Source organism: Terrapene carolina, unplaced genomic scaffold, assembly GCF_002925995.2.
Source record: "Terrapene carolina triunguis isolate 2854851 unplaced genomic scaffold, T_m_triunguis-2.0 Scaffold695, whole genome shotgun sequence".
NCBI lineage: Eukaryota > Metazoa > Chordata > Testudines > Emydidae > Terrapene > Terrapene triunguis.
The window spans coordinates 2,039,336-2,057,086 of NW_020665046.1; the positions used below are offsets into that span (position 1 = coordinate 2,039,336).

Here is a 17,751-nt window from a genome sequence, read left to right on the forward strand (position 1 = left end):
TCTTTAGATAGGTTTTTCCTCAAAAAGCATTTTATTAAAAAAAATCCATATTTTAATCATTGATTTTTATCAACCCTGCTTTATGCATAATTATTGCTGCTGTAATCTAGTAAGGGGAGACAGATGGAAAAAGTGGGGTAGCAGTTGGAAGGAACAACTTGAAGATTAAGTTTATTGTGCATGCAACCTTTTTGCAAAGAAGCAAATCTATATGGATTTTAAAAAAAATAATGGCCTGTGGAGTTGCTTAAAATGGAAATGTGACCTACAGCTTGATTGATTGTGTTTAAGTTTTTAAATATCATTTTTCACTATCAGGATGGCTTTCACAATCACAAGTGGCTTTTTCTATGGAGCATCTGATTTTTGAGATACATGGAGGAAGGACAACAGGAAAATGTGTATTTTCTGTTTAGCAGTAGAATGCTAAGTCTTACTAAGCATCCATTATCAGTTGCTAGGAGAACAGCTGTATTTTTCTTAATCTCTTATTAAATTATTGGTTCTCATAGTGTGTGTAAATCTAAATCCAATTTAATATGGGGATGGGAAAGCTTAGAAGTATCCTCTCCAACTTGGTTCTGCAGTGGAACGCTAGAAAAACTGGATGCCTTGTGTGGAGCATGTGGAATTGGGCTTTAGCAGTAGAGAAATTCATACTGCTTCTGTAGGTGGTGTAGACTGATCTTCTCCCAGAAGACTACCTGTCACAGTGCTAGTCTGCCTAAGGCTTTGTCTACACTACACAGCTTTTAGCAACAGAGCCATGTTGCTAAAAGTCAGGCAATGTAAACGCTGATGGTCGGCACTTTTGCCAACAAAATACTTCCACCACCTATGAGTGGGGTTCATGTTGACAGGAGAGCGCTGCTGCCCACAACGAGCCATTTACACTGCCACTTGCTGTGGCAAAACTTTTGCCAGGGGGAGGCTTTTTTAAGCACCTGTGAATAACAAAAGTTTTGTCGTTCAATTGGCAGTGTAGGCAAAGCCTTGGTTTATATGTAATTTTTTTTGTGCCTGACATAGGACTGAACAGTAGATGTCTGCCTGCGCCACTACCCTTTGTATAGTCCCGAGGAAGGTCTGGGCTTAAGTCTGTGCTCTTATTAGTGAAAGAGCAATGCGTTAGCTGAAAATATTGGAGAAATGACGAATGGCGTGTCTCTTCCATAACAAAACCATTAGTGATAAAACTGACGAGGGATATCCATTATAAGAGTTAGATGAGAAGGTCAAGCACGTGCCTCCATACTGATTGGGTCAAGAGTCGTCCTAACTCTGGCTCAACATAATCATTCCATCTCCAAACACTGTGAAACAAATGAATTAGTCCCATTTATTACAGGTGGCCCTCGGGAGAAATAAAGCTGTAGCTACCTTGTAACTGCTCCATATTGAGTCAGTGTCTTTGAGATCTCCTAAAAACCAAGCTGCAGCTGGCAAAAAAGGAAAAGAGATTAGGCAACTCATCCTCCCTGAATCAAATTATTAAGCATTTGTATAGCACTCAGTCGTCAAAGCTCTGTACGAACATTAATCCTTTAAATTCCCCCATTTCCCTGCGCCAAGTGGAGTACGTTGGTGGCCCCCCCTTCTTTTTTTTTTTTTTTTTTTTTTTTTTATATACAGATGAGCAGAGCAGACTGAAGCAAAGAGGTGGCAAACTGACCATGGCCACCCGTTGAGCCAGGGGTGGGAATAGAGTTCAGGACTTTTAGCATCTAGTCTTTTTTGTTCAGTTTGCTATGCCTTGATGCCTCTGAATTTCTGAAGTCCGTTAATCTGAAGCTGGTGTTCATGTAAGAATTATTCCAATGGATGAACTAACATTTGTAATGAGAACAAGTGTCTGTAATTAGAAGGGAGGGGAACTTGCTTTATAAAGCGTTGCTCTCATTAACAAGCTTGACTGAACAAATGAGACTTTAAAATAACTTCTGAGGCTTTTTACTCATCCTGGTCATATTCTGTTAGTAGCTGTTGACTTCTTTCTACAGTTTGTGAACTTCATATTAAATTTCACCCTGTAACATGCTGCTCTTTTGTTTGGTTGATGAGCCTGTTCATCCAGCATGCATTATATGGACCCCTTAGCACTTTGTCTTATAAGGAAATAAACTTTACTTACAATTGAATGTAAACCAGAGGCACTTTCTGACCTACTTTTCCTTTAAATTTCATTGTCAGGCATCAGAAGAGGCCTCCCTGCGCGCTTTGGAGAGTCTAATGACAGAGTTTTTCCACAATTGTACAACCAATGAACGGAAACGTGAGATAGGTAAGTTCAGACAATCCCTTTTACTTCCCTCAACAACATTTTTTGGGTTAGGTATGTGATCTCCAAGCCACAGCAGCAGAAAACTCCATAGTTCGGTTGTCTGTTGAAGGTGGAAATGGTGAGAAAGGAACTTGTTTCCCAGGCTGATGGAAACTTAGCTAGTTGTGAGGGTGGGTACCTACTTCTCTGCCTACAAACTGTTGCGCTCCATGAAGAGCCTGTGAAGGAGACTGCTGTGTGACAAGTGATGGAGCAAATGCATGAAGCTTTTTCTGTACTATGAGGGGAATGAGGAAGATGTATGCCTCCTCTTTTGGATCTGCTCTCCTACATTACCCACACTGACACATTTGGGGTAGGTTCTTGGTAGTGCAAAATGGCAGGTGGAAATATATTTGTGTTCCATACTGGTGGATCTGAGCAGATCCATGCTTATGAAGACCAGTAGAAATAACTTGCATAATATGCAACCAGCAGCAGGATGGATGAATCAGGCCTGCAATACACTAAAAAATGAGGGGATTACACAGTCTTCTGGTTCCTTTCTACAAGGACAGGCTATGGATTTATAACCTCTGAGACTTCAGTAATGTAGCCTGTATTCCCTCCAGGTTCACTATACTTGAAAATATATTCTCAGCATGTATGCACGCTGTCTTTACCTGAAATTTCACCATCTGGCTAAAAAGGGTGATATTGACTCTTTCTTCCCCTAGACACGCAGTCACTGGAGGAAAGAAGACTGTTGGCATACTTTTGGGTTTGATCAACTTGTAGAACACAAACCCATGCAGCTTTTCCCCAAGGCCAAACTTTTACAAAAAGAGTAATTGGATGTGGTCATCCTAGAAACAGAATCTCTCTGAGCATTTGAGAGAAATTTGTAAAAGACGGGGGATTATAATGCTCCACATAAGAGGTATATGTAGATCTAAGAACAATTAGCAAAATGAAAAAAACTTTACGGCAGAATGTCAGTATTAGGGCAATACGTGTCTACGTGGACATTTTAGTTTTGTGGCAAGCTCGGCTGTGAAACTATCCCGTGCTAGCCTGCCACAGAATGACTGTCCGTGTAGGCCCTACTGACATGCATTAACAAACTCATGTAGTCTTTGAAATGGGATTAGGTGAAAACTCATTAAACTGTTAATGCTTGTCAGCAGTGTCCACATGGACAGTCAGTCTGTGGCTGGCTAGTGCAAGATAAATTCACACCCCAGCTTGCCGCAAACTGCTCCTGTAGACAAACCCTTAAATTCTACCCAGTCTGTTTCACAGTGGACCAATATCCCAACTTTTGCCATTTGTTTTTCTTATTTGTTAGAGGCAGAGCTGGTAGCACTGGCTATCGTTAAGGTTGCCTGACACTTCCCATTATAAGGTGCAGTTTTCAGTTGCTCAGAACTTTGCCAAACTTTAGCTATTCGAGTTGAAATTTTGCAAGCTAGGTGTCTGCCTCAGATTTTCTTTTTTGAAAATTTGAGCAAAAAACAGTTCAATATCTGAAAACAGGGATGCTAAATTCAGAAGATTCCTTCTGCATTGATTGTTCAACCCTGAGGCTGAGGAGGACTTTTCCTGCAATTGCTGCTCCTGGGTGCTGTGAGCTGCGATAGCACTAGGCACTGGAGTTGAGAGCAGGGAAACACTCTCCTGTGGTCTCAGTGCTCCTATTCCCCTCTCTGCCCCTTCTCCTGACTCCCAGGCAGCATAGCAAAGGAGAAAGCTGTCTGACTACAATGCAGAGGGGACAAGAGACAAGGAGTCTGAGGTGGAGGAAAGACTGGGAAGAGGGTTTGGGAATATACTGGAACTGGCTGGGCAAGGAAAGGAGACTGGAACAAAGGAGTTGGTGGTAGTGGTGCTGGGGGCAGGAGGTCTTGGACAAGAAGCCAGAAGTGATGGAAAGGAACAGGTTGGAGAACACAGGTAGAAAAATATGTGCCCCCCCAGAGCACATTCTTCTACAGAACCTGCAACTGAAACCAAGATTCCTGAATCCAAGTGTTGCTGACAGCAAAGGAATTATCTGTAAAGACCCATGGCAAAGTAGATAATCTCGCTCTAGTGGCTGGTCCACATAGAGTATGATAACCTACTGCTGCTACCTCATCCTACTGCTATCCGTGTCTGTTATCTTAGGTGGCAGAGATGTGCGCTGTGGATCTAAAGGTTCCATTAGTATCCAGCTAATCTAACCCAAATCTCTTGTTACATTATGCTTTTGGGAATGTTAAAATCATACACAACAAATTCTGATACTATGCACCTAGTCATTTTGGTTGCATTGAAGGTTATAGGTAGGTTTTGTAGCTGCTTTTGAAGTAGCTCAGGTTGTCTGAGCATTATTAAACTGTTAGTTGATAAATAAGATTTGAAAAATATCTGAAGTTCCATTCAGATCTATGGTGCTATGGAAACAAATATTGTCTTGGGTCTGAAGACAGCTTATGAATATTAATGCACGTGTTTTGTTGATACTTGATTTTCCCAGAGGAGCTTCTGAATAACTTTGCCCAGCAGATAGGCGCCTGGAGATTCTGCCTCTATTTCCTGTCAAGCACAAGAAACGACTACGTAATGATGTACAGTTTGACAGTGTTTGAGGTGAGACATAAGAAAAAAGGGTAAACTTATCCAGAACACCATTATTGCCTGATTAGTGGATTCTTCTGTATTAACTCTTCTTTGGTGTGATTTGTGTTTGGAATAGTTCATACTAATTATAAGGTTTTTAAGATTAAAGTGAGAACCACCTGAAGTGCACATGGACATGGCTTGCTTTTATAGTTCTCTTGTAAGGGGAATTTTTTAAAGTGCAGTTTGAGAGGGAATAAAATCGAATATGAATCCTTGTGTACAGATTGAGAAAGTTGCTTATTGCTGACTTCAGATAGGAATTGTCTAGAATTTAGGACGCTGTCTTAGATTTTGATATAATTCACAGAATTATGGATGGATCCATCACAGAATAGATCCTTCATATCCTTTACAGATCAGAAATGCTAACTCAGTTATGTATAGCTAGATACCACAAACTAGCATAAAGGGTACGACAAAATTCCTTTTATTTTATGGAATCTAAAAGATCTGGTTGACTGACTAATTCATAGGCAAAGCAGAATGAGCTAAGAATTAATATCACTCTGCTGGAAGACCACATCCCGCTTGTTACCTAGCTATGAAAGAGAACTAAGTGAAAGTTTAAAAACCCAAACACTGACGTGTGTGTAAAAATCTGATGTTAACTGTTCACAGAATACAATCAACTGATGTATCAGTAAGCATGTGAAGTGTCTTGTTCTACCATATTATTAAATTAAATAAATTTAAAAATAAATTAATGGAGATATCCTATCTCCTAGAACTGGAAGGGACCTTGAAAGGTCATCGAGTCCAGCCCCCTGCCTTCACTAGCAGGACCAAGTACTGATTTTGCCCCAGATCCCTAAGTGGCCCCCTCAAGGATTGAACTCACAACCCTGGGTTTAGCAGGCCAATGCTCAAACCACTGAGCTATCCCTCCCCCTCATTACTTTTAGATCCTCTCTAAAATAGTAGTGCAAAGAACCTATTTATTGCATTGCAATGCCATAGTCAATGACATGCTTTACATTAATTCACTTAAAACATTTTTGTCTTGCTCATCTGTGTCACATTCTTAGCTGTGTTGATCATTCATGCTCTGTGCCTGATCCCAGGAAATGCAACAGGGGATGGTTGACACAGCTCAGAGTAACAACTGCTCATCAGTAGGCAAAGGAATAGTACCCCACTGGCTTCTACTGACATAATTGTGGACAAACCACTTAGGGCAACCATACCATAAGACTTTACTGTGATTAAAAAGAAACTCCCTTACAACTCTTGCTGGTGGTGGACTTTACTAAGTTTCTGTCAGGAAAAAAAAGTGCTAAGAAAATGAAGCACACTAGGGGTGCATTCAAAGTTCCCCTCAAAACAGCTACCCAGATAAATAAGCAAGCTATTCTGGTGATGTCAGACGTGTAGCAATTCCAGATGTTTCCAGAAGGTATAAGGACACACATAAGACCTACTAAAGACATCAAACAAAAATAATTGAGCAGTGGGGCTGAAAGCTGCACACTAACTTGCAACTGTTACTTTATGGGACAAACCTTTGCTCCATGGCAATTGTGAGCCTTGCGATGGAGGAGAAAATCTGGAAATTTGGACATGTACAAAAGTTATAAGCCATCGGGATAAAGCAGACTGGGCCATGCTCAGAAACTGGGCTTAGTGCTGACTTGCTGACCAACTGCCATTAGTGGGTGATCTATCTTAAGTACTTATATGCCTTTCATTACCATAGTATAGTGAGCACTTCACAATATTTAATGTATTTATCCTCACAATTCCACGGTGAAGTAGGGAAGTGCTATTATGCCTTTTTTACAGAGCCAGAGCAACTTGCTTCCTGCATGAAGTCTGTGGTAGAACTGGGCATTGAACCAGAGTCTCCCATGTCCCAGTCCAGCACCCTAACCAAACTAAGACAAAAATAATAGGGGACCACACTATTGTCTAAAGAGGAATTTTATGGAGCTACATATTCCAGCAATTTGAATTATTTTCATGGGTTTGGCAACCTAGCTTGATTCCTGCCCCTTTCTGCCTCACTGAAAAATTTAGCTCTGAAAAATAATTGTCCAGAGCCTAGTAGAACAAAGAAATCACTGTCCAGTGCATAAACACTAAGAAAATAAACTCCAGCTTAGAGATTCAGATCTCTTTATTTAGAACCTGGAATTTCTAAAATTAATTCCAGCTATCTTAGTACTGTTTGATCAGTTATATGGGAACAGTGAATTTATCAGCAAAAACAGGACAGTAAACCTAAAACTTATTCCAGGAGGTTTATGAGGGCTGATATTTTCTGGAAGAAGTGGAAAAATAACAGCAGAGTTTTAATGAAAATCCTTCATCCTCTCCCCCCTCTCCACTCTTCTCTCCTTTCAAATGGAAGTTGCTAGTTGATCTTCTGGGAAAGGGGAACTTGTTACCAAAGACATTGGGTGGGTAGAGGAAGCTACCACTTTAAAATCTCATTTACATGGGAGAAATGTCATGTATACACAGTACCCTTCTGGAATTATTCTTAATACAGACTTTTTGTGAGGGTCCTCTGTGTTGTGGGTTTTGTCAGTGCCCTGTATTCTTCCTATAAGCAGTTCCTTTGTCACTGTTAACCTGTAGCTCTGGACATTGGCTCCCTATCATAAAATTTTGACCTTCAAGTCTAAATTGCACCGAAGCCTGAATACTATGAATTGGCTTTGTCATGCCACGAGTAAAGCTTCTCAGCTTTTATAATGATCCTCCTGACTATATAAGCTATTTGTCTTTAATTTCTGCCTGTCATGTGCTTGAAACTGGGTAGAGCTATTGCCTCAGAAGCAGGCTTCCTGAATCTATTATCCTCAAACATCTACTTAACAGGCTCAGCCACTAACGTTCTAGAGTTCTAAATGGGGCTTCAGCATTGCAGGAAAAATACTTCATAACTCTGCCTTCTTATGGATTTTTGCCATTAAGTGAGTGAAAATTCCTTTACTAAAGTTAGCACTCTTCCATTAAAGGTCTATTAGCTTGGACTTTCTAGATTTAAAAACTTCAGGAGGCCCACATTTCATCCAAAGCAGCACTTGCTTCTCATTCTGCCTTGAAGGAGTTATGATGATTCTCTATTTACTACCATGTTTCCCTTCTTAAAAGAGGAAACCTAGTTGTCCCAGAGTTAAGAGGGCACTGAGACTTTATATGCAAAAATCAGGCCTGCTCCAGCCTGAATTGTTTATACTGAGACCCACCAACCAGTGACTGTTTTACAGGTTCATAAAAACACTGATTCATTCAAGCCATTCTAGTAGAAAAAATGATACTAGGATAATGGAAATTGCCTATATTTCTCAAGACAGAAAATTGTTAGTGTATTGTGATGTGAAGCAGCATATGAAAAGGGAAGAACTCCATAAATTTGACATTTGGTCTTTGAGCTTCTCTTAAAATAATCAACTTGTCTACTTTTAGAGTTCCCTGTATTCTATTTAACACATAATGCTGCTTACATTCAAAGCACTTTACAAACATTAAGCAATATATCCTCCAGTTCTGTGAGGGACCTATCCCACTACTCCTACCTGAGGCCTGGTCTACACTAACACCCCAATTCGATCTAAGGTACGCAACTTCAGCTACGTGAATAACGTAGCTGAAGTCGACATACCTTAGTTCGAACTTACCGCGGTTCAGACGCGGTCCACACGCGGCAGGCAGGCTCCCCCGTCGACTCCGCGGTACTCCTCTCGCTGAGTTGGAGTACCGCAGTCGACGGCGAGCACTTCCGGGATCGATTTATCGCGTCCAGACCAGACGCGATAAATCGAACCCGGAAGTTCGATTGCCAGCCGTCGAACTACCGCGGTAGTGTAGACCTGGCCTCAGTTTCTTTATCTGTAGATGTGCCCAGGGCCACACAGAATCACTGTCAAGGCCCAGTTTAAGTTCTTGTGCTCTAGATTCTAATTACTTTGGCCATTCTATCACATCTGACCCAACGCTTACCTAATAGTTATCTGGTTTGGGCAGTAAATTAAAGTAGCAATACTTGCGACTGCTTCACTTTACTGATCAAGGGTAGTTTTTCACCCATGCACTAGTTGAGGATAACAAACTTGTTGTTGTAAAACTCTGCAAATGAAATGTATTGAAATGCTAAATTTTTCCCAAAGCTACTTGCCTGATAACAAATGTCTGCTCCTCCATCTGGTTCTCCAGACATAGTGTCTAACCACTGATTGTAATGTTGCACTAAAACCAGTTCTTTGTGCCTTTTAAGATCTGCTAAATCAGGGTGTGCCTCTCTTTCAGAACCTGATCAATAAGATGTGGCTTGGGGTCCCATCTCAAGATAAAATGGAGATCCGCAGCTGCCTGCCCAAACTCCTCCTAGCTCACCACAAAACACTGCCTTATTTTATCAGGAACAAGCTCTGCAAAGTCATTGTGGACATTGGCCGACAAGACTGGCCTATGTTCTACCATGACTTCTTCACAAACATCTTACAGGTAAGGATGTCTTTGGGAAACTGTGATGAAGTCAGGAAATCTTCGGTGCCACTTCATGGAACACTTTTGTCTAAATTAAAGGCTACCTTTAATGGGAAGATGGGGTGGTTGAGTAAAACCTTTAAATATCTTATGAATTTATTCATTGATCAGCTTTCTCCAAAAGAAAAATGAAGAGGAAGTAAAATTGCTTTTCATTCCCACCTCCCTTACTTTGACAAATAGTCAGCCATTAGTCTCCTGCATAAATTCCTAGATTCCAAGACCAGAAGGGGACCATTGTGACCATCCAGTCTGACATCCTGTATGACACAGGCCATAGAACTTCCCCAAAGTAATTCTTTTTATAAAAAACATCCAATCCTGATTTAAAAATTGTCAGTGATGGAGAATCCACCACGACCTTTGGTAAATTGTTCCAATGGTTAACTATGCTTACTGTTAAAAATGTATGCCTTATTTCCAGTCTGAATTTGTCTAGCTTCAACTTCCAGCTATTGGATCATGTTAGACCTTTCTCTTCGAGATTAAAGAGCCTATTATTAAATATTTGTTTCCCATGTAGTACTTATAGACTGTGATTAAGTTACCCCTTAATCTTCTATTTGTTAAGCTAAATGAACTCCTTGAGTCTAATCTATCACTAAAAAGCATGTTTTCTAATCCTTTGATCATTCCCATGGCTCTTCTCTTAACCCTCTCCAATTTATCAGCATCCTTATTGAATTGCGGACAGCAGAACTGGACATAATTCCAGCAGCAGTCACACGTGTACTAAATATAGAGGTAAAATAACCTCTCTACACCTATTTGAGATTCCCCTGTTCATGCATCCCAGGATCACATTAGCTCTCTCGGCCACTGCATCCCACTGGGACCTCATGTTCCACATAAAACTACAAAAAACTGGAATATGATGTAATTCAGTGCATCCCTCGTGACTTTTGGCAACAGCCCCTGTTGCCATATTGATTCTGTTGGGAAAATAGGGAGAGGGATTTGGTAGCCTAGAGTGGCTGATTCTGAGTTACACTAAGATCCCTTTACATCCACTTTTAGGCCCCTTTCCATTGCCAGAATGATGTCAAGGAGCCTTAGTGTAAATGTGAAATTCAAGCCTATATAAGAACATAAGAATGGCCATACTGGGTCAGACCAATGATCCATCTAGCCCAGTATCCTGTCTTCTGACCGTGGCCAATGTCATGTGTTTCAGAGTGAATTAACAGAACAGGTAATCATCAAGTGATCCATCCCCTGTCGCCCATTCCCAGCTTCTGGCAAACAGAGGCTAGGGATACTTCAGAGCATGGTTTTGCATCCCTGCCCATCCTGGCTAATAGCGGTGCCTGTTCTCAATAAGCTTTAGTTATTGAAGGAGCCTTAAGAATTGTCTTTTGGGTTTGTTTCAGAACCTTAAAGTGCACCAAAAATGATTAAATCTAGATTAATCCTGTAGGTATTCTGAAAATGTTGAGCAACTATTGTAAATTAACTGTTAAAGGTAGTTTTTGAAGATTTACTTTGAGTAAGGCTAATAGAACTGAGAGGATAGTGAGAATTTTTATCAATGCTCTAGAGATTTCTAAATATTTAGTTTCTTTTGACCGTGTTTTGAAACTTGCTTGCATTTTGCGGGGTTTTCACAAACAGAACTTGTTGACAAAGCAAATTTTACGACTGTAGCTCAGATTAGTTAAAAACTAAATCTAAGCTGATTTTGAGGAAGCAGTAGTTTTATAAAGGCTTGTTCATCCAGTCAGTGAACAGGAACTATGTGAATTAAGTGATGATCACAGCTGAAATACAGAATAGTTGGAGCCAGCAATGCACAGGCTGAAATTTGTGAGCAGTTTTGTGTATTTGCAAATACCAAACAAATATGTAAGTCTGGATGCTTCACAAATATGAAAGGTCTGAATTCAGCTGTTACAAATAGTTCACCTAATAGCTAAAGAAAAGCTTAAATCATTCAATTTCTACAAGGATCTCCAACCTCTTTATCACTGAATTATAGTTGGTCCTCCAAAACTAATAGAGTAGGTTGCTAGTAGATACACTTTTCACTGTAGAATCTAAGCACCTGCCGTAATAGACAGAGTTGCTGGTTTGAATGTGGCTGGTGTTTTAAGACTTTGTCAGCCCATATGAGAAGGCTTGGATAATTGTAAGAATGTCATAGTTTAGATTATACCAACACTTCTTTAGTCACAATTCACCAATTTTCAAGTATCTTTATAGTCCGTTTCACTGGCATGTGTTAAGTCTAAATGTATTAAATAACTTTGGGGGTCATTTTTGTTTTTAAATTAACCCTTGTAATATTTAGGAAAAATACAAACCTAAGTATAAACATGTACTCTTTCAGTGATTTATAATAGAGGCTTGATAAAATACTTTGTCAATAAGTAACAATACTGTAAGGGATTAGTTATACTTGATCATGTATGAGATTTCTAAAGTGTTGTGTACACACAAACTTGCACAGGCTTAAGTAAACCAGTGCAAAGTCTCTGTGTGGACGCTCTTTGGCTTAGGGTGTGTCTACACTGCCCATGTTATAGTGCGGCTGCAGCAGCGCTGTGACGTGGGCAGTGTAGTCACGCTTTATCGCTAGGGGAGAGCTCTCCCGGCGATAAAAAATAACCACCCAGCGGTAAAGCGCTGTCTATACTGGCGCTTTTCACCCTTAAAACTTTTGTCGTTCGGGGTGTTTTTTTACACCCCTGAATGACTAAAGTTTTAACGCTGAAAGTGGCAGTATAGACACAGCCTTAGTCTACACTAGGAACTTGTTTGTATAACTACATCGCTCAAAGGTGTGGAAAATCCATACCCCAAGAGACATAGTTGTACTGGCATAAGTTCCTAGTGTAGATACTGTGATGTTGGTGGGAAGGCTTCTCCTGTTGACAGCTTCCACCTCTTGGGAAGGCGGAGTACCTGTGGCGACAGGAGAAGCAGCACTATAAGCGTAGACAATCCCTTATTTTGATTGAAGAGTAGTTTATTTGGATTATTTTAAAATTTATTAATTGATTTTAAGATAAACCAAAATGAGCCTAATTTGAACTGAAGTGTCCACACAGTCCTTTCCACTGATGTGACTAAATTAATTTAAAATCACATTTTTAGTCAAACTGCTCTTCATGTAGACAAGTCCCAATCCAGTTCTTTAAATCAATTAGCACCTCACCCCTAAAAGTCAAGAGCTCACATGTTACCACAAATGTACTTTATATTACTTGTCATATTGAGAAATACCAACTCTTCATACGAGGTTTCAGTTGCTGATGGAAGTAATCTGTTTGCATAATGGCCTTTGTGGTGGTGAAAATACAGCCTATATCCTTTCCAGAAACTGACTTGCCAAATCTCGAATAAACAACGTTAGATAGCTGTCCACAATTAGAGTTTTGATTTTTGTGACTTATGAACAGGCTTTACCTAGGTTTCAATTAAAATGCACTCTGAACAACTACTAGTTTTTGCAATATATTGTGGGATATCTAAGTGATGAGAGAGCCCACTTTGAATATTTTATTTTGTTTCTCACTTATTCTCTTTTTCAGGAACATGGAGAGTGCTCCCCCATTCTCTTTAGTTTGTACTACAAATCCTTAAAATAAATATTCAAAGAGAAGTGTAGGTGTAAAAAAAAAAAGATGCTAGACTTTGAAGCACCCAAAAGTGATAAAGGCAAAAGGGGTTCTCATCACAATTGTGTTAAGCCACAGCTTTTAGTTGCTTTTTGAGCTGCTGATAAATTGTTCTATCCACTGTTTCCTCATCTTTTGATATATTACTTGAGCCAATTTTGTCTGCCATTCAAGCCTTAAAATCATATTTGGAATCTGCAGAAGTCTCTAACCTACTTCTTTTTCAGGGAATTTTTTCTTAAGTAGTGGAGAAAAGCAATACATTGTATTAAATGGTACTAAGACCTGTGTAGATGATTTTACTTAAGGATAGTACAATTTTCCATAGAAAGCTTGATATATTTGTGGAAGTATTAATTCACGTAATGTTAGGATATTGGGGCTTAGCAGTTGCATGCCTGGTTTTCAATAAACTTCACTGTAACATCTGAAACTATTCTGGGAAGAAATTTTAAACCATCTTTGAAGTTCACTAAAGCAGTCCATGTCTCATTTAAATTTTCTCCTGTAGTTTCTGCTTCTCTGTGCCACACACTTGCTTCAGATAACTAATAATGTAAGATCATGTTTGAAGTATGGAGAAGTGTATCACTTACACAGAAATCTTTTTTCTTCTGTATCGAACTACACAAATGCATAGAAATTGTTGGTGCTTAAATCTGAATTCTTGTTAATTGGTATAGCTTCATCAATAGAAGAAGCTTGTCACTTTTGATCTTTTCGTAGGTTATATGAAGAGGGTCCATTCAGATTATACTAAACACACAACTGTGAAATAGGAATTGATACACAATAATAAGTTAACCTTTACATGAGCTAATCATAAACATGTAGGTCTGGAAGGGACCTTGAGAGGTCATCTAGTCCATTCCCCTGCACTGAGGGCAGGACCAAGTAACCTAGACCATCCCTGACCGGTGTTTTGTCTAATCTGTTGGTAAAAATCTCCAATGGTGGAGATTTTGCAACCTCCATTGGTGGCCTGTTCCAGAGCTAAACTACCTGTTCAGTTATAAAGGTGGGGGTTTTGGGGTTTTTTTCTGATATCTAAGCAAAATCTCCCTTGCTGTAGATTGTCTGTTACTACTTGTTCTATCTTCAGTGGACATGGAGAACAATTGTTCACAGTCTTTATAAAAGCCTGTAACATATTTGAAGACCTTTATCAGGTCCCCCTTCAGTCATCTTGTCTCAATACTAAACATGCCTGGTTTTTTAACCTTTCTCATAGATCAGGTTTTCTAAACCTTCTATCATTTTTGTTGTTGTTCTCTGGACTCTCTCCAGTTTGTCCACGTCTTTTTAAAAATGTGTTGTCCAGAACTGAGGCCTCACTCGCACTGAGTATAGCAGGACAGCGATCTCACGTGTCTTACATACGACGCTCCTGTTAACACATCCTAGAATATTAGCCTTTTTTGCAACTGCATCACATTTTGACTCATTCAATTTGGGATCCACTATAACTCTCAGATCCTTTTCAGCTTTTCTACTACTTAGCCTGTTCCCCATTTTGTAGTTGTGCATTTTATTTTTCCTTCCTAAGTGCAGAGTACTGCACTTGTCTTTATTGAATTTCATCGTGTTCATTTCAGACCAATGCTCTAATTTGTCAAGGCTGTTTTGAATTCTAATCCTGTCCTCCAAAGTGCTTGCAACCGTTCCCAGCTTGATGTCATCTGTAAACTTTATAAGCGTACTCTCCATTCCATTATTAAAGTCATTAATGAAAATATTGACGAATACTGGACCGAGGGCAAACGCCTGTGGAGCCCCATTATGTACGCCCTCCCAGTTTGACAGCATTCCAGCTACTCTACGTACAGTTTTTCAACCAGTGTGCATCCACCATATAGTAGTTTCGTCCAGTCAGTGATGTCACGATACATGTGTGTGAGATGCCAGTCTAACTCACATGAGTAAAAAGGAGTTGCTGTGATATCTTGTGATGCATCATGAGCCACTTGGAAGTTGGCTGCCATTAATCTTTACCACCAACACAAACTAGAACATGAAAAATATGCCAGCCCGGCTGTTGTCCAGTTAGACAGGCCATAATCCTACCACGAGGGTGCTCAGAGTTTCCAAAAACCAAGTAGCCATTATGTTCCATCTACGCTGGCTCTCTTTCACATGCTTAAAGTGTTACATTGTTTTAATACATTTCATGCTAAACTAGTTTATGATCAGATCTGGCAAGTTAATATAAATGGGGCAAAAACTACATCAAGCAGATTGACTTGGGACTCCCAAAGATTACCCTATTGTGCTTTTCTTTAGCTATACTACAAGAGAGAGTAGTGAATATCGGGTATGTGATATTCTAGGCTAGAAGTAAAGGCGCCTTTAAGTTTTGAAAACAGTTTGAGGTTCAGCACATTTCCCCAGTCACTCACCTCCTCAATTCTTGAATTTATTTAAATTTAATATCTCAAGGTATCTAACCCAGGCTTTAGATACCTTGAAAACATGAAATGTACAGTAGTGTAATGTACTCTCTCTGGACCCACTTCGTTCTCTTCTTCACACGTTGGGGAAAGGAAACTTCCCGCTTTAAAGTAAATGTGACTTACAATAGTATTGAAGTGAGTATGCCAGGAGAGATTAGAAGATCCTTAATTACTGTTTCTTTTGATGTAATTTTGGCTGCAGTTACTTATGGTCTAAATTTCCACTGGTGTAGTTGCTTGGCTGGTGACATACGTTCCTACCATGAGAGAACTACTTCAGGAGCAGCCTGTCATTTAAAGTGGTCTGTGATGCAGTCCTAATGACGAGCGACCTCCACAAAGGGAGAGGAAACACTCTGACTTGTAAAAATGTTGGAGCAGGGAACATGTGTGAGCATGAAAGCTCTGTTGAACTCCCAAGGATTCCCATACTACTAGGATTAGTACATCATGATGATGATCAGCTGGTGCTTCAGGAAAACAAGAATCCATAGTTATATTCCCCCAAAGTATACTGCAAAAAATGATTTAGTGATCCAGCATGGCCCCAGACACTTGGGAGTGTCCATAAACTGTCAACATGAAGACTGATCTTGTGGGTTTCTGTAACACTTAATCAATGAACAAAATGCTAGTGACATTGTTCACATCTTGTTTGTTCTTCCAGTTGATTCAGTCCCCTGTGACCACTCCTCTTGGGCTGATCATGCTGAAGACTACATCGGAAGAGTTGGCGTGCCCCAGGGAGGACCTTAGCGTGGCACGGAAAGAAGAGTTACGCAAACTGCTCCTGGATCAGGTACAAACGGTACTTGGGCTTCTCACAGGTAAGTATAACTGCACTTGTAGGGTTGGAACAAATATCTGTCCCCTACCCCTTTCTGCAACAGTGTGTGAATATGTAAAATGCTGGCAGACTTGCAGCTGTGAAGCTGATCATTCAGTGAAACAAGAACCCCACTAGTTATGTAGTGACTGCTTCCTGCTGGCTGAGCTCTTAACTCTGCTGTGTAAATAGCTTCTTGAATAGCTTATGATGAAATCTGATGATACAGCACTGATTATACAGCACTGTAGCTGTAATAGCTGTGCTTGGTCATCTTTGTTTATAAAGATACACTCGCATGCATGAGAACTTAGCATTGTCTTTAACTCTTTATAAATGAAGAGCGCTACAAGTTTTATTAAGTACTGTACAAGTTCTAATCTCCACAACCACCTGTGACGATACTTTATTTCTTGTGCTGTCACTGCAGTAAAAAAGGAATAAAGATCTAACCTATACATCTGAAAGTGTCTAGCTCAGATGCACTTAGGTTTCTCAGGTTAATTGCATATACCTTGAGGTGGCTATCCTAAATTAAGGAAGTTTGGGGTAAAGCTAGTAGCCCTGTATGAAGTGTCTACGAACCTAGCTGGGCTCACAGCACTCTTCCTCTTTCTTGGCAGGTATTTTAGAGAGCATCTGGGACAAACATAGTGTTACTGCTGCCACTCCACCACCATCCCCATCTTCAGGAGAAAGTGGTATGGATTACTAAAATTTAATACTTAATTTTTATATATTGGACATAGATTTTGGTTGCCGACATAAACCAAAACCTCTAAGGTACCCACAGTATCATAGCGCAGATCCATTCCTGTCGTAACATTTCCTTCCTAAATAGTGATACATAGTCAGACAAATGTTTTACTGGAAAGATATGCCTTGTGCTGTGCTCTGAAAGATACGTGTGTGCTGTCCACCAGATTTAGGTGAACAAGGAAGCCTGCACAAATAGGTGGGACGAACCAACCTTGATGGGCCAAATTTGATTGGTGTTGCAAGCCCGTGTGCTAGGTAGGAATGCCACTCACTCAAATTCAGCCAAGCCACCCCTTTGTTATACCAATAGGGAAGGAGCTCTACCGTTACACCACCCAACTCCAGTCAGCGCTGCTCCCACCTGTTGCGTCCTTGCCACATTCAGATTCTCAAAAGTGGGGGGCGTGGTGCTGTCTTAAAAAGTATGGGGGCTTGGGGGCAAGGCCCTTTTGTGCCTTCCCCTGTCTCCAGCACATATGGGACCAGCAGAGGAAGCAATCTCCAGGGCTGGGGACTCTCCACTGAAAGTGTGCTACTTCCATTCAAGACTGCACATGTGGCATCTAAGCTGTCAGCGCCTTTCCTGTTGTGGTGGTGCTGAGGAGGAAAGGCTGTTGAAAAATAGCTAGTTCCTAAACTGTCTGACATCAGTGTTGGCTTTCATCTATGAATTGCAGCTGTAAG

The 17,751-nt window shown here is 40.3% G+C and overlaps 1 protein-coding gene across 3 annotated transcripts in view; it reads left to right on the forward strand.

The window, feature by feature from the left end:
- XPO6 (exportin 6) overlaps positions 1 to 17,751 on the forward strand; it is a 97,021-nt gene that overhangs the window by 29,941 nt on the left and 49,329 nt on the right. For all 3 annotated transcript variants that reach the window (XM_024215117.2, XM_029913498.1, XM_029913499.1), the window contains exons 2-6: positions 2,191 to 2,281; positions 4,779 to 4,891; positions 9,176 to 9,373; positions 16,150 to 16,309; positions 16,932 to 17,009. In XM_024215117.2, the coding sequence (XP_024070885.1) occupies positions 2,191 to 2,281; positions 4,779 to 4,891; positions 9,176 to 9,373; positions 16,150 to 16,309; positions 16,932 to 17,009 (640 nt within the window). The remainder of the gene's footprint in view (positions 1 to 2,190; positions 2,282 to 4,778; positions 4,892 to 9,175; positions 9,374 to 16,149; positions 16,310 to 16,931; positions 17,010 to 17,751) is intronic.